At 50.6% G+C, this 21579-nt stretch overlaps 1 protein-coding gene across 3 annotated transcripts in view; it reads right to left on the bottom strand.

Moving 5' to 3' along the window:
• Nucleotides 1-21579, bottom strand: part of LOC144500429 (U6 snRNA-associated Sm-like protein LSm1) — a 317623-nt gene that overhangs the window by 179983 nt on the left and 116061 nt on the right. For all 3 annotated transcript variants that reach the window (XM_078223322.1, XM_078223321.1, XM_078223324.1), the window contains exon 2: nucleotides 7798-7893. In XM_078223322.1, the coding sequence (XP_078079448.1) occupies nucleotides 7798-7893 (96 nt within the window). The remainder of the gene's footprint in view (nucleotides 1-7797; nucleotides 7894-21579) is intronic.

Below are 21579 nucleotides of genomic sequence, written 5' to 3'. Positions count from 1 at the left end.
CGCCAGAGAGAGGGAGCGCGCGCGCGCCAGAGAGAGGGAGCGCGCGCGCGCCAGAGAGGAGGGAGGCGCGCGCGCGCCAGAGAGAGGGAGCGTGCGCGCGCGCGCCAGAGAGAGGGAGCGTGCGCGCACGCCAGAGAGAGGGAGCGTGCGCGCGCGCCAGAGAGAGGGAGCGTGCGCGCGCGCCAGAGAGAGGGAGCGTGCGCGCGCGAGAGAGAGAGGGAGCGTGCGCGCGCGAGAGAGAGGGAGCTAGGGAGCGTGCGCGCGCGAGAGAGAGGGGAGCGTGCGCGCGCGAGAGAGAGGGACGTGCGCGCGCGAGAGAGAGGGAGCATGCGCGCGCGAGAGAGAGGGAGCGTGCGCGCGCGAGAGAGAGGGAGCGTGCGCGCGCGAGAGAGAGGGAGCGTGCGCGCGCGAGAGAGAGGGAGCGTGCGCGCGCGAGAGAGAGGGAGCGTGCGCGCGCGAGAGAGAGGGAGCGTGCGCGCGCGAGAGAGAGGGAGCGTGCGCGCGCGAGAGAGAGGGAGCGTGCGCGCGCGAGAGAGAGGGAGCGTGCGCGCGCGAGAGAGAGGGAGCGTGCGCGCGCGAGAGAGAGGGAGCGTGCGCGCGCGAGAGAGAGGGAGCGTGCGCGCGGTGCGCGCGCGAGAGAGAGGGAGCGTGCGCGGGCGAGAGAGAGGGAGCGTGCGCGCGCGAGAGAGAGGGAGCGGCGCGCGCGAGAGAGAGGGAGCGTGCGCGCGCGAGAGAGAGGGAGCGTGCGCGCGCGAGAGAGGGAGCGTGCGCGCGCGAGAGAGAGGGAGCGTGCGCGCGCGAGAGAGAGGGAGCGTGCGCGCGCGAGAGAGAGGGAGCGTGCGCGCGCGAGAGAGAGGGAGCGTGCGCGCGCGCGAGAGAGGGGGAGTGCGTGCGCGCGCGCGAGAGAGAGAGAGGGGGAGTGCGTGCGCGCGCGCGCGCGCGAGGGAGGGGAGTGCGTGCGCGCGTGCGTGAGAGGGGGATGTGCGTGCGCGCGCACGAGAGGGGGAGTGCGTGCGCGCGCACGAGAGGGGGAGTGCGTGCGCGCGCACGAGAGGGGGAGTGCGTGCGCGCGCACGAGAGGGGGAGTGCGTGCGCGCGCACGAGAGGGGGAGTGCGTGCGCGCGCACGAGAGGGGGAGTGCGTGCGCGCGCACGAGAGGGGGAGTGCGTGCGCGCGCACGAGAGGGGGAGTGCGTGCGCGCGCACGAGAGGGGGAGTGCGTGCGCGCGCACGAGAGGGGGAGTGCGTGCGCGCGCACGAGAGGGGGAGTGCGTGCGCGCGCACGAGAGGGGAGTGCGTGCGCGCGCACGAGAGGGGGAGTGCGTGCGCGCGCACGAGAGGGGGAGTGCGTGCGCGCGCACGAGAGGGGGAGTGCGTGCGCGCGCGCGAGAGAGGGGGGGTGCTTGCGCGCGCGCGAGAGAGGGGGGGTGCGTGCGCGCGCGCGAGAGAGGGGGGGTGCGTGCGCGCGCGCGCGAGAGAGGGGGAGTGCGCGCGCGCCAGAGAGAGGGAGCGTGCGCGCGCCAGAGAGAGGGAGCGTGCGCGCGCCAGAGTGAGGGAGCGTGCGCGCGCCAGAGAGAGGGAGCGTGCGCGCGCCAGAGAGAGGGAGCGTGCGCGCGCCAGAGAGAGGGGAGCGTGCGCGCGCGCGCCAGAGAGAGGGAGCGTGCGCGCGCGCGCCAGAGAGAGGGAGCGTGCGCGCGCGCGCCAGAGAGAGGGAGCGTGCGCGCGCGCGCCAGAGAGAGGGAGCGTGCGCGCGCGCCAGAGAGAGGGAGCGTGCGCGCGCGCCAGAGAGAGGGAGCGTGCGCGCGCGCCAGAGAGAGGGAGCGTGCGCGCGCGCCAGAGAGAGGGAGCGTGCGCGCGCGAGAGAGAGAGGGAGCGTGCGCGAGAGAGAGGGAGCGTGCGCGCGAGAGAGGGAGCGTGCGCGCGCGAGAGAGAGGGAGCGTGCGCGCGCGAGAGAGAGGGAGTGTGCGCGCGCGAGAGAGAGGGAGCGTGCGCGCGCGAGAGAGAGGGAGCGTGCGCGCGCGAGAGAGAGGGAGCGTGCGCGCGCGAGAGAGAGGGAGCGTGCGCGCGCGAGAGAGAGGGAGCGTGCGCGCGCGAGAGAGAGGGAGCGTGCGCGCGCGAGAGAGAGGGAGCGTGCGCGCGCGAGAGAGGGAGCGTGCGCGCGCGAGAGAGAGGGAGCGTGCGCACGCGAGAGAGAGGGAGCGTGCGCACGCGAGAGAGAGGGAGCGTGCGCGCGCGAGAGAGAGGGAGCATGCGCGCGCGAGAGAGAGGGAGCATGCGCGCGCGAGAGAGAGGGAGCGGCGCGCGCGAGAGAGAGGGAGCGTGCGCGCGCGAGAGAGAGGGAGCGTGCGCGCGCGAGAGAGGGAGCGTGCGCGCGCGAGAGAGAGGGAGCGTGCGCGCGCGAGAGAGAGGGAGCGTGCGCGCGCGAGAGAGAGGGAGCGTGCGCGCGCGAGAGAGAGGGAGCGTGCGCGCGCGAGAGAGAGGGAGCGTGCGCGCGCGAGAGAGAGGGAGCGTGCGCGCGCGCGAGAGAGAGGGAGCGTGCGCGCGCGAGAGAGAGGGAGCGTGCGCGCGCGAGAGAGAGGGAGCGTGCGCGCGCGAGAGAGAGGGAGCGTGCGCGCGCGAGAGAGAGGGAGCGTGCGCGCGCGAGAGAGAGGGAGCGTGCGCGCGCGAGAGAGGGAGCGTGCGCGCGCGAGAGAGAGGGAGCGTGCGCGCGCGAGAGAGAGGGAGCGTGCGCGCGCGAGAGAGAGGGAGCGTGCGCGCGCGAGAGAGAGGGAGCGTGCGCGCGCGCGAGAGAGAGGGAGCGTGCGCGCGCGAGAGAGAGGGAGCGTGTGCGCGCGAGAGAGAGGGAGCGTGCGCGCGCGAGAGAGAGGGAGCGTGCGCGCGCGAGAGAGAGGGAGCGTGCGCGCGCAGAGAGAGGGAGCGTGCGCGCGCGAGAGAGAGGGAGCGTGCGCGCGCGAGAGAGAGGGAGCGTGCGCGCGCGAGAGAGAGGGAGCGTGCGCGCGCGAGAGAGAGGGAGCGTGCGCGCGCGAGAGAGAGGGAGCGTGCGCGCGCGAGAGAGAGGGAGCGTGCGCGCGCGAGAGAGGGAGCGTGCGCGCGCGAGAGAGAGGGAGCGTGCGCGCGCGAGAGAGAGGGAGCGTGCGCGCGAGAGAGAGGGAGCGTGCGCGCGCGAGAGAGAGGGAGCGTGCGCGCGCGAGAGAGAGGGAGCGTGCGCGCGCGAGAGAGAGGGAGCGTGCGCGCGCGAGAGAGAGGGAGCGTGCGCGCGCGAGAGAGAGGGAGCGTGCGCGCGCGAGAGAGAGGGAGCGTGCGCGCGCGAGAGAGAGGGAGCGTGCGCGCGCGAGAGAGAGGGAGCGTGCGCGCGCGAGAGAGAGGGAGCGTGCGCGCGCGAGAGAGAGGGAGCGTGCGCGCGCGAGAGAGAGGGAGCGTGCGCGCGCGAGAGAGAGGGAGCGTGCGCGCGCGAGAGAGAGGGAGCGTGCGCGCGCGAGAGAGAGGGAGCGTGCGCGCGCGAGAGAGAGGGAGCGTGCGCGCGCGAGAGAGGGAGCGTGCGCGCGAGAGAGAGGGAGCGTGCGCGCGAGAGAGAGAGGGAGCGTGCGCGCGCGAGAGAGAGGGAGCGTGCGCGCGCGAGAGAGAGGGAGCGTGCGCGCGCGAGAGAGAGGGAGCGTGCGTGCGAGAGTGAGGCAGCGTGCGCGCGCGAGAGAGAGGGAGCGTGCGTGCGAGAGTGAGGCAGCGTGCGAGAGTGAGGCAGCGTGCGCGTGCGAGAGTGAGGGAGCGTGCATGTGAAAGAGAGGGAGTGTGCATGTGAGAGAGAGGGAGTGTGCATGTGAGAGAGAGGGAGTGTGCATGCGAGAGAGAGGGAGTGTGCATGCGAGAGTGAGGGAGCGTGCATGTGAGAGGGAGGGAGCGTGCATGTGAGAGAGAGGGAGCGTGCATGTGAGAGAGAGGGAGTGTGCATGTGAGAGAGAGGGAGTGTGCATGTGAGAGAGAGGGAGTGTGCATGTGAGAGAGAGGGAGTGTGCATGTGAGAGAGAGGGAGTGTGCATGTGAGAGAGAGGGAGTGTGCATGTGAGAGAGAGGGAGTGTGCATGTGAGAGAGAGGGAGTGTGCATGTGAGAGAGAGGGGGTGTGCATGTGAGAGAGAGGGAGTGTGCATGTGAGAGAGAGGGAGTGTGCATGTGAGAGAGAGGGAGTGTGCATGTGAGAGAGAGGGAGTGTGCATGTGAGAGAGAGGGAGTGTACATGTGTGTGTGCGAGAGGGGGAGTATGTATGTGAGCGTATATGTGTGTGTGTGTCTGCAATGAGAATCCAGCAGATCTCCCAGTATTAAACCGATTTGTGAGCAAATGATCAGCATCACTGCTCCCATTAAAAATGACAAAGATAAGACTTGGAAGTATTTGGTGAGTAAGGAAACTTTTTAATTATAAAAAGCAATTTTACAGCCTGAAAGCAGGCACTGGGACTCCAGTGTTCGAGTCGGCCTAAGGCCCTTCCTGCCTGTCTGTGAGTGGAGGCTAAAGGCTGCCCTTGAAGTGGCATCCTCCTCCAGCAACAATCCCACACCCTCCCCTGACCAAACACTGGTGGCTTGGCTGCAACTTCTGATTTAATTACATTTTTAAAAATTAGTTCCAGTACATCTTCAGGTTGATGCTCCCTCTCAGTTACTTCCCTTTCACTGCAACTTGTTTCTTCGCTTAGACTGAGACCTTGGTCCTCCAGCTGTGAAAGCCCTAATGCCCTGAATTGAACAGGGAACCTGTCTCAGTGTAAGTGGAATCTTTGTTCCAGTAATGAAGCTGCAAAATGCTGCTTCCAAAATACCCAATGTTGGAGTGATGTCCAGATCAGTACATTCTTCATGCATAAACTTGTGGTTAACTTGCATGGTTGTCCGTCTCTTATTTCCAGGCAAGCACTAATTTATGAAGTGTAAATGCAGAGATTGGGCCCAAGGTCTGCAGACAGTTCAAACAATAAGGGACATAACCAAGCAATTTAGCAAAATAGTTCACTCTGTGTTAAATACGTTTTGCACTCTGCTCCAACAGGCCACAATTAACTTTAACCTCGCAGCCCAGTGATAATGACTGAAGTGCAGTTGAATGAGCAACCTGCCAACCAGTCTAGTCAACACAAAAGAAATTATGATTCTAGACAAGTACAAGTTTTTCTTTCCCCAGATGAGTTAAACTATAATTAGCAATGATAAATACTGCATGTCCCGAGAATAATGGCACATTTCTGCTCACATTGTAACAGTGTAACAGCAAATTAGACATTAAAATATTCTATTTGTTCAATTAAAGGTAATGTCGACATAGTCCCATAGGCGGTGAGGATCACCACACAAAGAACAAAGAAAATTACAGCACAGGAACAGGCCCTTCGGCCCTCCAAGCCTGCACCGACCATGCTGCCCGACTGAACTAAAACCCCCTACCCTTCCGGGGACAGTATCCCTCTATTTCCATCCCATTCATGTATTTGTCCAGACGCCCCTTAAAAGTTACTATTGTATCTACTTCCACTACCTCCCTCGGCAACGAGTTCCAGGCACTCACCACCCTCTGTGTAAAAAACCTGCCTCGTACATCTCCTTCAAACCTTGCCCCTCGCACCTTAAACCTATGCCCCCTAGTAATTGACTCTTCCACCCTGGGAAAAGACTGACTATCCATGCCCCTCATAATCTTGTAGACTTCTATCAGGTCGCCCCTCAACCTCCGTCGTTCTAGTGAGAACAAACCAAGTTTCTCCAACCTCTCCTCATAGCTAATGCCCTCCATGCCAGGCAACATCCTGGTAAATCTTTTCTGCATCCTCTCCAAAGCCTCCACATCCTTCTGGTAGTGTGGCAACCAGAATCGAACATTATATTCCAAGTGCGGCCTCACTAAGGTTCTATAAAGCTGTAACATCTTTTGCCAATTTTTAAACTCAATGCCCAGGCCATATGCCTTCTTGACTACCTTCTCCACTGTATTGCCACTTTGTGACCTGTGTACCTGTACACCCAGATCCCTCTGCCTATCAATACTCTTCAGGGTTCTGCCATTTACTGTATATTTCCTATCTGTATTAGACCTTCCAAAATGCATTACATCACATTTGTCCGGATTAAACTCCATCTGCCATCTCTCCGCCCAAGCCTCCAACCAATCTAAATCCTGCTGTATCCTCTGATGGTCCTCATCGCTATTCGCAAATCCACCAACCTTTGTGTCGTCCGCAAACTTACTAATCAAACCAGTTACATTTTCCTCCAAATCATTTATATATATTATGAACAGCAAAGGTCCCAGCACTGATCCCCAAGGAACGCCACTTGTCACAGTCATCTCAGGCAAGGGGGAAAGGTTGAGAAGGCGTGAATAACCTCAGCCGGTACAGGAATTGAACCCGCGGTGTTAGCATTGCTCTGCATCACTAACCAGCTGTCCAGCCAACTGAGCTAACTGACCACCATTTGTTAAACTAGAAACCATGGGGTCCACCTTCATTCTGGATGTTATCTTTGTGCGGGTTTTTATAAAGTACAGTTAAGTGGGCATTGAAGTGGCAGAAGGAAGTAACTGCAAGAAAATAAGCACACTTTTAATGTACTTCAGGCTGCAAATGCTTAAAACACTTAAGAAACATGCTATTTTTGAAATAACATTCTGAATAAATCCAGACTTTCATTAAGTTGAAATTTAGGCAGAAAAGTTGCACTGATCAGTACTAGAAACGATTTTGCATTTATTCCATTCTCAATCACACCAGAAAATGTCCAAAAATTTTGCTAAGTATGATTGATGCACTTGTCGAGGGATAAACACAAAGATTGGAGAGTGAAAAGACCTTTAAATGTGGGAGATGGAAGTTCAGTTCCAGAGCTGGGTTGCTCAGGGAAAGCGCCAAGCAGATATATTTCAAAACATTATTCAAGTTCAATGGCTGCTTCCATCAGTACCTCACGCAGTCAATTTAACTTCCTGCTGTTCTTTGTGACCTTCAGTGACCAGCGCTCAACAGTCTAATGTTACCAGTGATTCAATTTTTTAAAGTATCCACAAAGCAACTTCTGCAAAAGCTTTGGCAGCCAATAATAGATCACGGAATGCTGCGGGTTTCACGTTGGCAAGAAGTGCATTCAACCCCATTGACAACGGTGGGAACAGAAGATCCCACCGCCAGCAAATGGCGGCGGGCAGCCTCCCACTGCCTTGAAACATGTGGTGCGTTGCCTGGCAATTCTCGCCCTCAGTTCTTAAAATCAAGTGAAAGTTATGGCATGGTTACATATTATGCTGAATCGACCATTTGTCTTTTAAGTTCCAATATAGCTGTGAAATCTATTTATTCCAAGTCAATTTTCCCAATTTGTACTCTTCCAAGCTTCTTCACACAATGTGGGGACTGGCATTGCTTCTCGTATGCAAATGAGACTAAGCCGTTTTGCATTAATTCACAGTACATAAAAATGTCCCCTTTTTCTTCCTGTTTAACACAAGAGTAAATAGATCCATTTAATTGCATTTGCATGCTGTGAGCCTCTCAACATCAGTCTAAGAATGCAAATATCTTGTTTTCTGGTGGGGAAAATGAAATGCTGAAACCCAAGGCGAAAACATTCAAATTGTGCAAGGCCGAGGAAGGTTTGAAAATTTGAATGTGTTGCTCAACAATGGGAAACTTGTTCCATTCTTTGCTGCTTGGAGGGGAAAGGTTTCTTGCAGGTTTCACCCAAACCGTCCGTGCACGATAAATGATCTTAACTGTGGCTTTTGCACAAATAAGGCAAATGTACAATACATTACTCACCTATAGATTTCTTCTGTTCTTCACATTGGATCACGTGAGGAAACCTCAATATTTCCTTCCACTTTTTGCTTTTACCCTTGCGCTTCCCTCCACCACCTACACAAACAGAAAGAGTTTGAGACACAAACCCAAAACAAGGCAGCTTACAGTCATTTAAAAACAAGTTACTTGCAGAAATTATCACCTTCCTTCCATTTCACATTACCCTCGGAGCTCTCTCTGTGCATCAGCGCCTATTTTAAACAGCTCCTTGTGCGAAATGACTTGGGCTGTCACTTTTTGCTTTGTTCCTGGCTAAGTTGAGATCAGGATTCAATTGCTGGCATAATCCCACGTTCTATCACTCCAGCACTAGACTCCTAAACTCTCCCAAATTGCTGCATTTCAGAATATTAACAGTGACATCATGCCGAACTTCAAGCAGCTACTTCAGGGCTTGAGTACAAAAATCAAGGCTGATACTCTGGCGCAGTACTGAAGGAGTGCAGCACTCTTGAGGTGAGGGCCGGAATTCTCCAGCCGTACATGCCCCGCTCCCAGCGGGAAGGGAAAATTTGGTGCTCAGCCAGGTCTCCATTCGCTGCAGCGGGACAGGAGAATCCCAAGCTGTGGGCGAGGATGGAGAATCTGGCCTGAGATGTTTAACTAAAACCCTATCTGCCTCAATTTTAAAAATCCCATCGCACTATTTTGACGACAAGCAGAGGAATTCTCTCCGGTGTCCTGGCCAATATTTAGCTCTCAACAAATGTCACAAAGGAACAGAATATCTGGTCATCGCAACATTGCGGGAGTTTCCTGTGTGCGGATTGGTTGTCACACTTCTTAGATAATACTTCAAGTGTACTTCATAACTGCACAGTCTCCTGTTGGTACGAAAGTTTAATATTGAGACCCCTTCATTGGAAAAGTCTTATGAAGCCATATCTTGTTAAAAACTTATTTCATGGGATGTGGGTGTCATTGGGTGGGCCAGCATTTGTCACCCATCCCTAATTGCCCTTGAATTGAATGGTTTGCTAGGCCATTTCAGAGAGTGGTTAAAAGTGAACCAGATTGTTGTGGGTCTGGAGTCACTTGTAGGCCAGACAGGGTAAAGATGGAAGATCTCCTGGAAGAACTAGCTGACCCTAAAGGTTGGTTAGGTGAATCTTCCCTGTTTAAAAAGGTCTCTTGTGATGATGACATCCTGTACAGAACCACTATGATTAGCCCCAGCCTGTCGCTCTGGGTGTATTGCAATGTCACAATCCTCCTCCGGGTCATCTGCATTGGATTCAAAGCTGTCCTCTTCCTCATCTTCTTCCAGTGAGGCTGCTCTCTTGCTGGTTTCCGTCCCCTCCACGTGAAGGCCCCTCCGTTGCACCATATTGTGGCCCCGACAGCAAACAACCACTATCCCAGAGACGCTCACCAAACAGTGCTAGGGTGCTCTTCCAGAGCAGACTAGGCACCTAAATTGCTTATTCAGAAGCCCAAAGCCTGCTCAGTGAGGTTCCTCGTCTGCACATGCTGCTGTTGTATTGAAGTTGGGGCCCTGTCTCAAGCCAACTCAAGAGAGGCAGCATCTATCAGCTTAAGGGGTACCCTTTGACCCCCAGAATCCAACCATTGACCTATGATGTGGGCTGGAGTACCTGAATCAGCCAGGAATACCTCAGGGTGAAACCGTCATAGTGACTACCTTGAAAACACATGCATACGTGCAGGAAAGCCTTGTTGTGGTCACACACCACCTGGACTTTGAGTGGAAAGATTTCTGCTCATAGAAGTTTCTGACTACTGAACCGGTAGCCCATTATAGCACCAAATGTGTGGAGTCGACTATTTGCTGACACCGGCTGTGTCAGCGAAGCCCTGGTCCTCTCTACCTGCAATGCCACATCTGCTGGAAAGTTGATGTGATTCCCCCAGCCAAGCAGAGCTGCACAGGTGGGTGACTGTGCAGGAGGGGTACAACTCTGGAAGGAGCCGGCCGCATAGAAATTGAGGGCCGTGGTAACCTTCAGTGGGAAGGGTAGGGCATGCGAATCAGTTGAGTGTGGCACCAGACCATCCTGCCTCATGGTACATATCTCTCTTCACCAGCACCGCGTCTCATTCATGTGGAGATAGAACTTTCACCTCAGGTTAATATCTCCTGCTCCTCCTCCTTGCAGCGTTTGGTTTTGGCACTGACAACTCTTGCCCGCAACCCTCGGCTCAGGCCACAGATTGCTGGCCTACCTCAATGGACTATATGATGGACAGAGCCAAGCCCATTTTTTCTACTTCTTTCATGAGCTGCGCACTCTTTCCCCAGCCAACCTGGCTTGCTATCTTGCCTCCCACCTGGCAGTCTGAGGCAACCAGCCTGGAGGGTCACAGTTAAGCCCTTCCAATTCCACCAGCCTCTGCCCCCAACGCCCTTAGGGGTCAGCTACAAATCTCTGATGTGGAAACTGAAGCAGCCAACATAATCAAGGACCCCACGCAACCCGGACATACTCTCTTCCACCTTCTTCCATCAGGAAAAAGGCACAAAAGTCTGAGGACACGTACCAACCGACTCAAAAATAGCTTCTTCCCTGCAGCCATCAGACTTTTGAATGGACTTACCTTGCATTAAGTTGATCTTTCTCTACACCCTAGCTATAACTGTAACACTACATTCTGCACTCTCTCATTTCCTTCTCTATGAACAGTATGCTTTGTCTGTCTGGTGTGCAAGAAACAATACTCTTAACTGTGTACCAATACATGTGACAATGATAAATCAAATCAAACCATTCTGAGGCGAAACTTTAAATTCTCTGTTTGTTGCACAAGGGAAAGACAACATCCCAGTGGCCTTTAGGAAGTGTTGAATAAAATCGGGAGTCACTTTCAGTGACGAAAGTGAGACACGCGTTTGAAATGTGCAATACTTTTTAAAGGTCCTGACAGATTTGGGGGCTTTGCATGCACAAAGTACATCACACTTCCTTTCCCCTCCCAGCGGAAATTCTTTCCACCAGAAATGAAGGTGGGACTTGCGAATCAGCCGCCATTTTGAATGCTGAGAGAGAAAATCTGGCCCTATATCTCAGTGCACAGACCTACCAAATTTCAATAAGTCCTTTAGCAGCCTGCCTTCAAGAAGCTATGCAATTTTTAACAGTTACCTGGGCTTTCTAGTCAGTTTAACTCATCGTGACGACTTCAGCCAGGCTAATGAGGTTGGCTTGCTGAGTCTTAATTGATGGTTAAATCAGGGAGCCTCGTGCTCCCTATTTAAAGCAGGTGCGTCAGTCTCCCAGCCTGCATTCAGCAGGGAGCAACTGGAGAGCTGGCTGTGTACAGATGTATGGTGCAAATAAAATAACTTGGTGACGGGACTTTTCGCCTCCGTGGAGTTATTACAGTGGCGACGAGGAAAAAGGAGTGACCTGAAGGAACTTGCTGAATCACCGCACATGTTGAGGGTAAGCCATTGTTGAGAAAACATGCCGCTGTTTGGGAAGCTGGACTCTTTTGACCCCGCAGTGGAGGACTGGGCCCAATATGTGGAAAGGATGAAATATTTCTTCAGGGCAAATGACATAACCTCAGATGAGACGCAAAGGGTTATCCTGCTGACTGCGTGTGGACCAGCAGCTTTTGCCATTATGCGCAGTTTAACTTTTCCGGAGGCACCGGACACAAAGTCCTTCCAGGAGTTGTCAAACTTAGTTCAAGAATATTATGACCCTAAGCCACCCCTGATCCTGCGGAGGTACCGTTTTTACTCCACATTTAGAGAAGTGGGGGAGTCAATCACCAGTTTCCTAACGAGGCTAAAACGTCTGGCAGAGGCTTGCGAATTCGAAGGGACACTAAATTAGATGCTCCGAGACCGGTTGGTGTGTTGAATTAACAATATGACTATACTGAAATGCCTGTTGGCGGAGGCCCAGCTGGACTGTAAACAGGCATAACAGCTGGCCTCGTCATTAGAAAAAGCGGCAAGCAGAGCGGATGAGCTCCAAGGTATCCTGATGGAGGTAGAGGCCAACACCAGGGAGACTGGGTTAGGGGACTACCACTACGGGGCAGGCCATTACATAGCGGCCCTCCGGAAGGATTCGGGTACAAGGGAGCCCAAGTCCACTTATCAAACTGCACCTAGAAACGGTCAGGTTAAGCCCAGAGTGACAGCAGTTCCTGTAGAGCCCCGCCCGTCACGACATTGCTATGGTTGCCAGTGTCAGGATGCCCAAAATGGAGGAGACCGTGATGACGTTAAACTTTATGGATACCCTCCCGGTGGATGCACACAATACAACGCCAGTGGACGCAGAAAGACCCTGTATTGGCGAAGGTAAAACACCTGGTGCTAACAGAGCAGCTGGAAAGACCGGTCCATCCACAGTTCCACCCATACTGGAGCAGGAGGGAGCAGATCACGGTGGAAGACGGGATTCTGCTGCGGGGAGCACGGGTCATCGTCCCAAGGCAGGGCTGTTGGGACATACTGGCCGAACTACACCGTGGGCACCTTGGAGTATCAAAAACATCTGGTGGCCAGGTCTGGACACAGACATAGCGAAACTGGTAGGACAGTGCTCGAAGTACCAACAGGGGCAGAAGGCACCACCGGCAGCCCTGCTGTACCCGTGGGAATGGCCATGGTCTGCACTTCATGTCGATTTTGCAGGCCCGTTTATGGGGTCCATGTTTCTGGTGATAATAGATGCCCATTCGAAGTGATTAGATGTCAGTAAACTAAACTCGGCAAACACGATGACAACCGTTGAGAAACCACGCACCTCGTTCGCAACACACGGGATCCCAGAGGTATTAGTTTCTGATAATGGTTCAGTGTTCACCAGCCTAGAGTTCACAAAATTTATGAAATCAAATGGGATTCGGCACATCAAGACGGCACCTGGCATCAAATGGGCCAGCGGAGAGAGCAGTCCAGACGTTAAAGGCCGGGTTGAAAAAACAGCCAGCGGCCTCATTGGAGACGAAACTCTCAAGGTGGATATTTGACTATAGGACCACTCCACACACCACCACGGGAACTGCGCCAGCAGAGTTACTGATGGGCAGATGGCCCCGCACCAGACTGAGCCTGTTGTTGCCAAACCTGGGAGGAAAGGTGGAAAGTCACCTGCAAGCCCAATGCAGGGGTCATTACAACACTCGCCGAGAGAGGCACTTTGAAGCGGGGGAGAGTGTTTGGGTCAGAAATTATGCAAATGGACCCACCTGGGTAACAGGAACAGTCGAGTCCAGGACTGCACCGGTATCCTACTGAGTACGCGTAGGCGAGGCAGTGGTAAGGAAACACCTCAACCAGGTCCGGGCCTCAAGCTCTCCACCCATTTTGGAGCGGAGTCCACCCTCCAGCCCTAGGGACGAGCAGAGTCCCCCTCCACAAGCCAGTACCACCTCCCCTGCACCCTTGATGGGAACCTCAGGGTCCGAAATGGACACAGGGGATGAAGCTGCAGTGATTTCCCTACCACCTGAAGTGAACGAGGAACCAGACCTCCGGCGTTCGCGGCGGAAGAGACGAGCACCCAACCGTTACGCACCGCCGACATCAGAGGCCGAGTTGGAGAATCCTGACCCGGCGCTCAAGTGGAGGAAAAGACCCCTGAGGGAAGCAAACCGAGAGGATTCCTCGGACTTTGGGAGGGAGGAGCGTGATGACTTCAGCCAGGCTAATGAGGTTGGCTTGCTAGAGTATGAACTACCTGATGAGTCCTAGTTGATGGTTAAATCAGGGATCCTCATGCTCCCTATTTAAAGCAGGTGTGTCAGACTTCATTCAGCAGGGGGCAACTGGAGAGCTGGCTGTGCACAGATGTATGGTGTAAATAAAGTAACTCAGTGACAGGACGTTTGGCCTCCGTGGAGTTATTACACTCATAGCCTCTTTCAAATCTTCTTGCATAACCACTCAGAAAATAGGTGATTAAAAGCTAATGCATAGCTGTACAAAAATCTATCTGAACTAAGGCAACATAGTGAAAATAAGCCTGCCACAAACCACATCCACTTAATTGACATGAGAAATTAAATCTCATTTGAACTCGTTTCCTGTCAGCTTCAACTATCTTGCAGTTCAGGATATTCTTACAGATAAGGGGGTCACCAAGGCTTCGCTGATGAATAAACAGCCCATTTTCGGAGTACACCACTTGAATTCAAAAGGAAATAAGTTGTTTAACAGAAAAAGTCCCCAGTAGTGTTTAGAAAAACAACATTTTCTGGAGCAGAAGATAGTAAAACAGGAATGTTTTAATAGTGTTAAATATGTTTCAAACATAAAAGATAAACGTAGGAAATATTATGCAGAATTCATGTAAGTTGTAATTTTTAACTAATCTTTTTGCTAGTTTTTGGACTATATTTACTTGCAAAATTTGTGGGCGGCACAAGGACACATTGGTTGACACTACTGCCTCACACCACCAGGGACCCGGATTCAATTCCGGCCTCAGGTCACTGTCTGTGTCGAGTTTGTATGTTCTCCCCGTGTCTGCGTGGGTTTCCTCCGGGCGCTCCAGTTTCCTCCCACAGTCCAAAAGATGGGCGGGTTAGGTGGATTGGCCATGTTTAATTGCCCCTTAGTTTCAGGGGGATTAGCAGGGTAAATACGTGGGGTTACGGCAATAGGGCCTGGGTGGGATTGTTGTAGGTACAGGCTCGATGGGCTGAATGGATCTCTTCTGCACTGTCGGAATTCAATGGTTTTAAAATTTAAGATAACATACAATTTATAATTCTGACTAGACACGGTCATTAGGAATGTTTGTATTGGCCTCATCAATCTTCAATCGGAGACCACACTGCTCATTGGACTGAAGATTACATGCTTAACATGCAGAACAACAGCAGAAAAAACAAACTCATGATCAACATGAATCAGATATACTGACTTAAATTGACTGCTACAGGTTAATAAGGGGGCAATGTACAAGACAACAATGGAAATATCGCAAGCAGTCCTTCTAACAGGGCAGATGCATCAGAATTTGCAGTAGGAAAATATGCATGGTCACTCAGTGGTTAGCGCTGCTGCCTCACAGTGCCAGGGACCCAGGTTTGATTCTGACCCTGGGTCTCTGGGCAGGACTTTACAGCCCTCGCTCGTTCCAAAACCGTAAAATCTCGCCCGACGTCAACAGACCTTCCCACTGTCTGCCCCTCACCCACTCTGATTCCCGTGGCGGGCAGGGCGGTAAAATTCCAGCCACTGTCTCTGTGGAGTTTGTACGTTCTCCCCGTGTCTGCGTGGGTTTCCTTCCGGTGCTCTGGTTTCCAAAGATGTGCAGGTTAGGTGGATTGGTCATGCTAAATTGGCCCTTAGGTGTCTCAAAATGTGTGGGTTTGGGGGATTAGTGGGGTAAATACATGGGGTTAAGGAGACAAGGCGGGGGAGTGGGCCTGGTTAAGATGCTCGGTCAGAGAGATGGTGCAAACTCGATGGGCCAAATGGCTTCCTTCTGCATTGTTGGGATTCTATGAACAGATTAAACTGGACTGAATATTTGATACTTTGGAAATAATCTTCAAACGCCCCATTAAAATTTATCTTTGTTTTGTCTTGTCATTCATTTATAATGGTTCTTTCACCAACATTGGATGTCCTTACTCTATAAAACAAGGTTACTATTGGAATGCTGAGTGAGAAGCCACAATTTCTAAACAGTAACCCATATGCATATGCTGCCCCTGCAACAACTACAATTCAGATACAGCTCTTCCGAATAAGGTGAAATGGGCAAGTCTTTAAAAACTAATTAAAAAACAAATACAAAATAATTAGAGCTTCACTGCACGAAGAAAAATATCCTGATGATAGGAATAACATGGCTGATACTGAGAAGAAACTTCACATGTACAGATTTCCCAAGATTGATTCAGAAGCATAGAAGTTAAACAAACACAAAAGTAACCAATTTTCCTCCTTGCATCCCTACTTGAGGAATCCAAAATAAATCCCACTGTTCGCTATTTTCTACTTCCGCTCTTTTCCTCTGCTTCAAATATTACCTGGTTTCTCTTAAAAGATGCAAATGTTTTTGTCCCAAATGCTCTCTGCGGTAATGCATTCCATGCTCCAGCAACCCTTCAGGTAAGTAATCGATTAATCTTTCTCCTCACCCTTTTGTTTGAATAGTACAGCACAGGAGGCGGCCATGCAGCCCATCAAGTCCATGTTAGCTCCATGTAGAGCAAACCAGACAGTCCCATTCCCCTGTTCTATCTCCAAAACCCTGCAAGTTGATTTCCCTCAGTGCCCATCAATTTCCTATCGAAATCATTCTCTCTGCTTCCACCACTCTCGTAGGCATTGAGTTCCAGGTCATTGTCTCTCGCTGTGTAAAAAGGTTCTTCCTCACATTCTCCTCTGTATCTTTTGCCCAAAACCATAAATCTCCTTGTCCTTGTACCACAGGAACTCTGTTCAATGTCCACCTATCTAAACCTGTCATAATCTTGAGCACCTCTAGCAAATCTCCCTCAACCTCCTTTGCTCCAAATAGTAAAGGTTAGCTTCTCCAAACTAACCTTGTAGCTAAATTCTATAACCTCTGGAACTATTCTGGTAAATCTCCTCTGCACAGCTTCTCAAGTGTGGTGACCAAAACTGGACACAATATTCTAGTTGAGGCCTAACCAGGGTTTTATAAAGGTTCATCATATCTTCCCTGCTTTTGTACTCATCGCATGAGATTCTTCAGCCTGCCAGCTGGTAATGGAAGGCCGCGTGCTGTTTGCCAGCGGTGGGGTTCTCTGGTTTTGCCACTGCCAATGGAATTTCCCATTGATATCACCCCACACTGCCGCAAAACCCAGAGGGGTAGGGTGGAGGGGTGGGGGTGGTGGTGAGAGTGTGCTGCTGGTGGGACTGGAGAATCCATCTGGTGTGAACTGCCAGAGAATTCCAGCCCATACCTCGTGTGTATGAAGCCCAAGATTCCATTTGCTTTGCTAGCAACTCTCTCAATACGTCCTGCTACCTTCAAGGGTCTCTGCACATGAACCCCCAGATCCCACTGTCCCTGTATACTTTAGCACTATCTCATTAAGTATATATCACTCCTCCTCATCCCTCCTGCCAAAATTCATCACTTCAGATTTTACTGTATCAAATTCTGTCCTCCACTTGTTTTCCCATACTGTGAGCCTATCTATGCCATGCTGCAGTCAAGCTGTATTGTGCCCACTGCTGGTCACATCTTCAAGATTGGTATTATGGAACATTTTAAATAATACTCTCTATTCCAAAATTCACCATTTGGAAACATCAAAGAGAAAGCAGTGGTCCCAGCACTGATGCTTGACAAACACCACTGCCCACCAGCCTTCAGTCTGAAAAATAACCATTTACCACAACTTGCTATTTTCAGTCCTTTTTCTTAACTCAGAGAGAAATTTTTTCAGATTTATTCTTCAAACCTCTTCGAATTAAAAAAACATTATGGGCGGGATTTTATAGCCTCGTTTGACCAAAAAATTCCACCCAAGGTCAAAGGACATTTCCATTGCCCGCACCTCACCCGCTCCAATTCCGCTGTGGGTGGGACGGTAGAATTCTGACATTTATCTTCTCTTTGTATTTTTAGCCCACGTGGAGTTTGTCCCGATATCTCAAGTCGACCTTCTTCTTAGGCAGTTCCTCAGGATTGAGGATGACTTGCTACCACTGCAGTCCAATTGGTTCCAAGGTGGCTGATGAGTCCAATCTGTTGACTCTGTCACATGCAGGGCAAGTGGTAATTGAAGGTTTGGGTAGATGTGTACTTGGAGTCTTAAGCACTCCATGGCACCTGGACTTTGCCTGTGTGTTCTTGATAAAGTCTCTAAGTGTTCAGATGAAGTCTCTGTTCACTGCCTTCCCAAGTGAACCTCCATAACTATAGTTTCTCACACCTGACATCATGTAGTTAACGTGCAATCTATGATGCGCCTAGCTTTAATACCTTTTTGTAAAATATCCAAAATTGTGAAGCGTCCAAAGTTGTATAAAGTGTTCTAGCTCTAGGGTAACCACTGCCTTTTCCAAATTAATTATCCACGAAATGAGAAGGTTGAGAGGAGATTCAATAGAGGTATTCAAAATTCATGGTGGTCTGGACAGATTGATAGAGAGAAACTGTTCCCACTGGCAAAGGGTCACGAACCAGAATACACAGATTTACAGTGACGGGCAAAAGAATCAGACATGACCTCACAGAATTGCAAGAGGCTTTTTGGCCCATCACTTCTGCATCAGCTCTCTGGATGAGCAAGTCACTTAGTGCCATTCACCCACCTTCTCCCCATAACCCTGCATATTCTTCCTTTCCAGAAAACAGTCCAATTCCCTTTCTAACGCTTTAGCTCCAACACAGTCTCAGGCAAAGCATTCCACACCTTAACCACACCCTGTGTGAAAAGGTTTTGCCTCATGTCACCTCTGCTTCTTTTGCCAGCAATTTTAAATCTGTGCCCTCACATTCTTGATTCTTTCACAAGTGGAAACAGTTTCTCCCCATCTACTCTGTCCATTGCCCTCATTATTTTATGATGGGGAGTTGCTGGCGTTGGACTGGGGTAGGCACAGTAAGTAGTATCACAACACCAGGTTAAAGTCCACCTGAGAGCTGCTCCTTCATTACTCCGAAAGCTCGTGCTACCAAATAAACCTGTTGGACTTTAACCTGGTGTTGCGAGACTACTTACTCATTAGGTTAAATACTGCTTTCAAATCTTCTCTCGGTCTTCATTTGCCCAAGGAAAACAGCCCCAACTTCTCCAATCTATCTTCATGATTGAAGTTCCTCATCCCTGGAACCATTCTCGTAATTTTTTTTTCCTGAACTCTCTCCAATACCTTCACATCCTTTCTGAAATATGGTAAACAGAACTGGATGCAATACTACAGTTGGGGCGGAACTAGCATCTGGGAAATGTTCAACATAACTTCCATGTGCTCTTGTTTTAATAAAACCTAGGATACAATAACCACTCTCTCACTCCTGCCACCTTTAATGGTTGATACACATACACTCAACTCCCACTGCTCCTGCACCCGCTTTAGAGTTGTACCCTTTATTATTGCCGCTCGATGATCTTGCTACCAAAATGAATAACTTCACATTTCTCTGCACTGAACTTCACCTGCCCTGTGTCTGCCCATTTCACCAACAAACTATGTCCTTTTGAAGTTCTACACAATCTTCCCCACAGTCACAATGCTTCCAAGTTTCATATGACCCACAATCTTAGAAATGTTGCCCTGTACACTCTAAGTCATTAATATACAACAGGAAAAGCAAGGGTCCCAACACCGATTCTTTAGTCTGAAAAACATTCTTTACTACTCTTTGTTTCTGTCACTCAGTCAATTCCATATACATGTTGCTAGTTTATTCCATCAGCTATAACTTTGCCATACAACAAACCTGTGAGCAATGTACCAAAGGCCTTTTGGAAGTCCAAGTACACCAAATCAACAGTATTGTCCTCATCAACCCTCTCCATTACCTCTTCAAAAAACTTTAGCACGTTAGTTAAACACAATTTTCCTTTAAGAAATACATGCTAACTTTTCCTCATTAATGCACATTTGTCTATGTGACTATTAATTTTGTCCCAGATTATTGTTTCAAGATGTTTTCCCATCACCAAAGTTAAACTGACTGGCCTCTAGTTGCTGGGCTTATATTTACTTCCTTTTTTGAACAAGGGTATTATGTTTGCAATTCTCCAGTTCTCTGGCACCATCTGGAGTCTAAGGAAGACGTAAAATTACGATCAGTGCCACTGCAATTTCTATTCTCACTATCCTTGATGCATCTCATCTGGTCCTGGTGGCTTATTTACATCACGTATAGACAGTCCATTCAATACCTCAACGTCACTTATAAACCCTTGTGTCTGAAGTTTCTCCTCTTTCAGCAGGGCCTGGGTAACATCTTCTTCTTTGGTAAAGATAGATGAAAAGTATTCATTTAATACTTCAGCCTCCATGCAAAAATCCCCTTTTTGGTCCCTAATCGGCCATACTCCTGGTTTTACTGCCCTTTTACTATTTAAATACTGAAAGAAGATTTGGCATCTCTTTTACATTGGCTGCCAGTGTCTTTTCATATTCTCTCATTGCTTTTTCATCTCCTCTCTGAGCCTTCTATATTCAGTCTGGTTTTCAATTGTATTTTCTATCTGATGTCTGTCATAAGCAGACTTTTTCTTCTCTATCTTAACTTCTATCTCAACTTCTATCTCTTTTGTCTCGGGAGCTCTGGATTTGTTTGCCCTACCTTTCCCTTTCAGAGGAATACACCTTGACTGTGTCTGAACTCACTCTCCTTCGGAGGTAGCCCATTGCTTGGCTACCATTTTTGATGCCAATTTATTCCACCCAGATCCATTCTTACCCCACTGAAGTTGGCATCCCACCACCCTCTACCCCAAATTAATTATTCTTGGACTGTTCTTTGTCTTTTTCCATAGTCAGACTAAACCTTGTGGTCCTCGATCACAAGGACCCGAGGAAAAATGTTCTTTTTTTCTAAAACACAGTTCTAAAACTCTATGGGCGGAGTTGTCCTGCCTGAAAAGGTGGTGACGGCAGACTCAGTCACGCTTTTCAGAATGATAAACATCGAAAGGGGAAAAAGATTGCAGAGCTCCAGGGGAAAGGGCAAAGGAGTGGGATTAGCTAAATTATTCTTAGAAAGAGCTGTCAAGGATTTGACAGACCAAATGGCACCTTCTATGCTGGAAGCATTTTATGATTCTATCTTTTCACTGTTGCACTCTATGCCTCAATTGATAAAACCCAAATGCTATTGATTAGAACTAATGAAATGAGCGTTTGTTGACACCACACACAGTCCCGGGGGAAAGATGAATGATACACTGCAAATGACAGCAGTGCACTTTCATTATGAAGCTGTTTGTATAACATTGTCAAGCATAGGTTGTTCCAGATTCTACAACTTCTCCTTCCCATTGCACCTTTGTTTGATTTCAGCGTCACTTATGGGGCAAGATTTTCCAGCCCTTCCCACTGGCGGGATCTTCTGATTCCGCTAAAATCTGAGGGCTCCCCACCAGCAGGATGGGCAAGCCACGTGAATTGCCATCCACTTTGGCAGGACTGGAAGATCCTGCTGGTGGCCAACAGCAAGCCACTTCCCCTGCTGGAAAACCCGCCATGGGGTGGCTGGAAAATCCCAGCTATAACCAAAGATAATCCAAAGATGTGTGGGTTAGGTTGATTGGCCATGCTAAAAAAAAATTGACCTTAGTGTCTGAGATGCGTAGGTTAGAGGGATTAGTGGGTAAATCTGTAGGGATATGGGGGTAGGGCCTGGGTGGGATTGTGGTCGGTGCAGACTCGATGGGCCGAATGTCCTCTTTCTGTACTGTAGGGTTTCTATGATTCTATGATAACCAGGGATGCTCAGTAATTTGATTTGATTCATTGTCATTGTATTGGTATACAGTGAAAAGTATTGTTTCTTGCGTGCTATACAGACAATGTTTGGCAAGGATCACAATCGTGAGCAATGAATTCCATACATTACCTAGAAAGTGCTGGAGTGACAAAGGTGTGAGAGTTGCCCTGTCAGATGGGAATAACAATCTTACGGCAGCATCTGCAAGGAATCTAACAGGGTCTTTGCAAACAATCATTCCTCAGCCATATCTAGCAAACAGTCTAACCGGTCATATATATCATTAGTATTTGTGGGATCATATCTGTGGAAATTGGCAAATGCATCTGCCCACAACAGTAATTATATGTCAAACGCAATTCACTAGCTGTAAGGT

The sequence above is a fragment of the Mustelus asterias genome, chromosome 11, assembly GCF_964213995.1.
Source record: "Mustelus asterias chromosome 11, sMusAst1.hap1.1, whole genome shotgun sequence".
Lineage (NCBI taxonomy): Eukaryota > Metazoa > Chordata > Chondrichthyes > Carcharhiniformes > Triakidae > Mustelus > Mustelus asterias.
The sequence above is the reverse complement of the archived record's forward strand: the minus strand, read 5'-3'. Positions and strand labels throughout refer to the sequence as shown.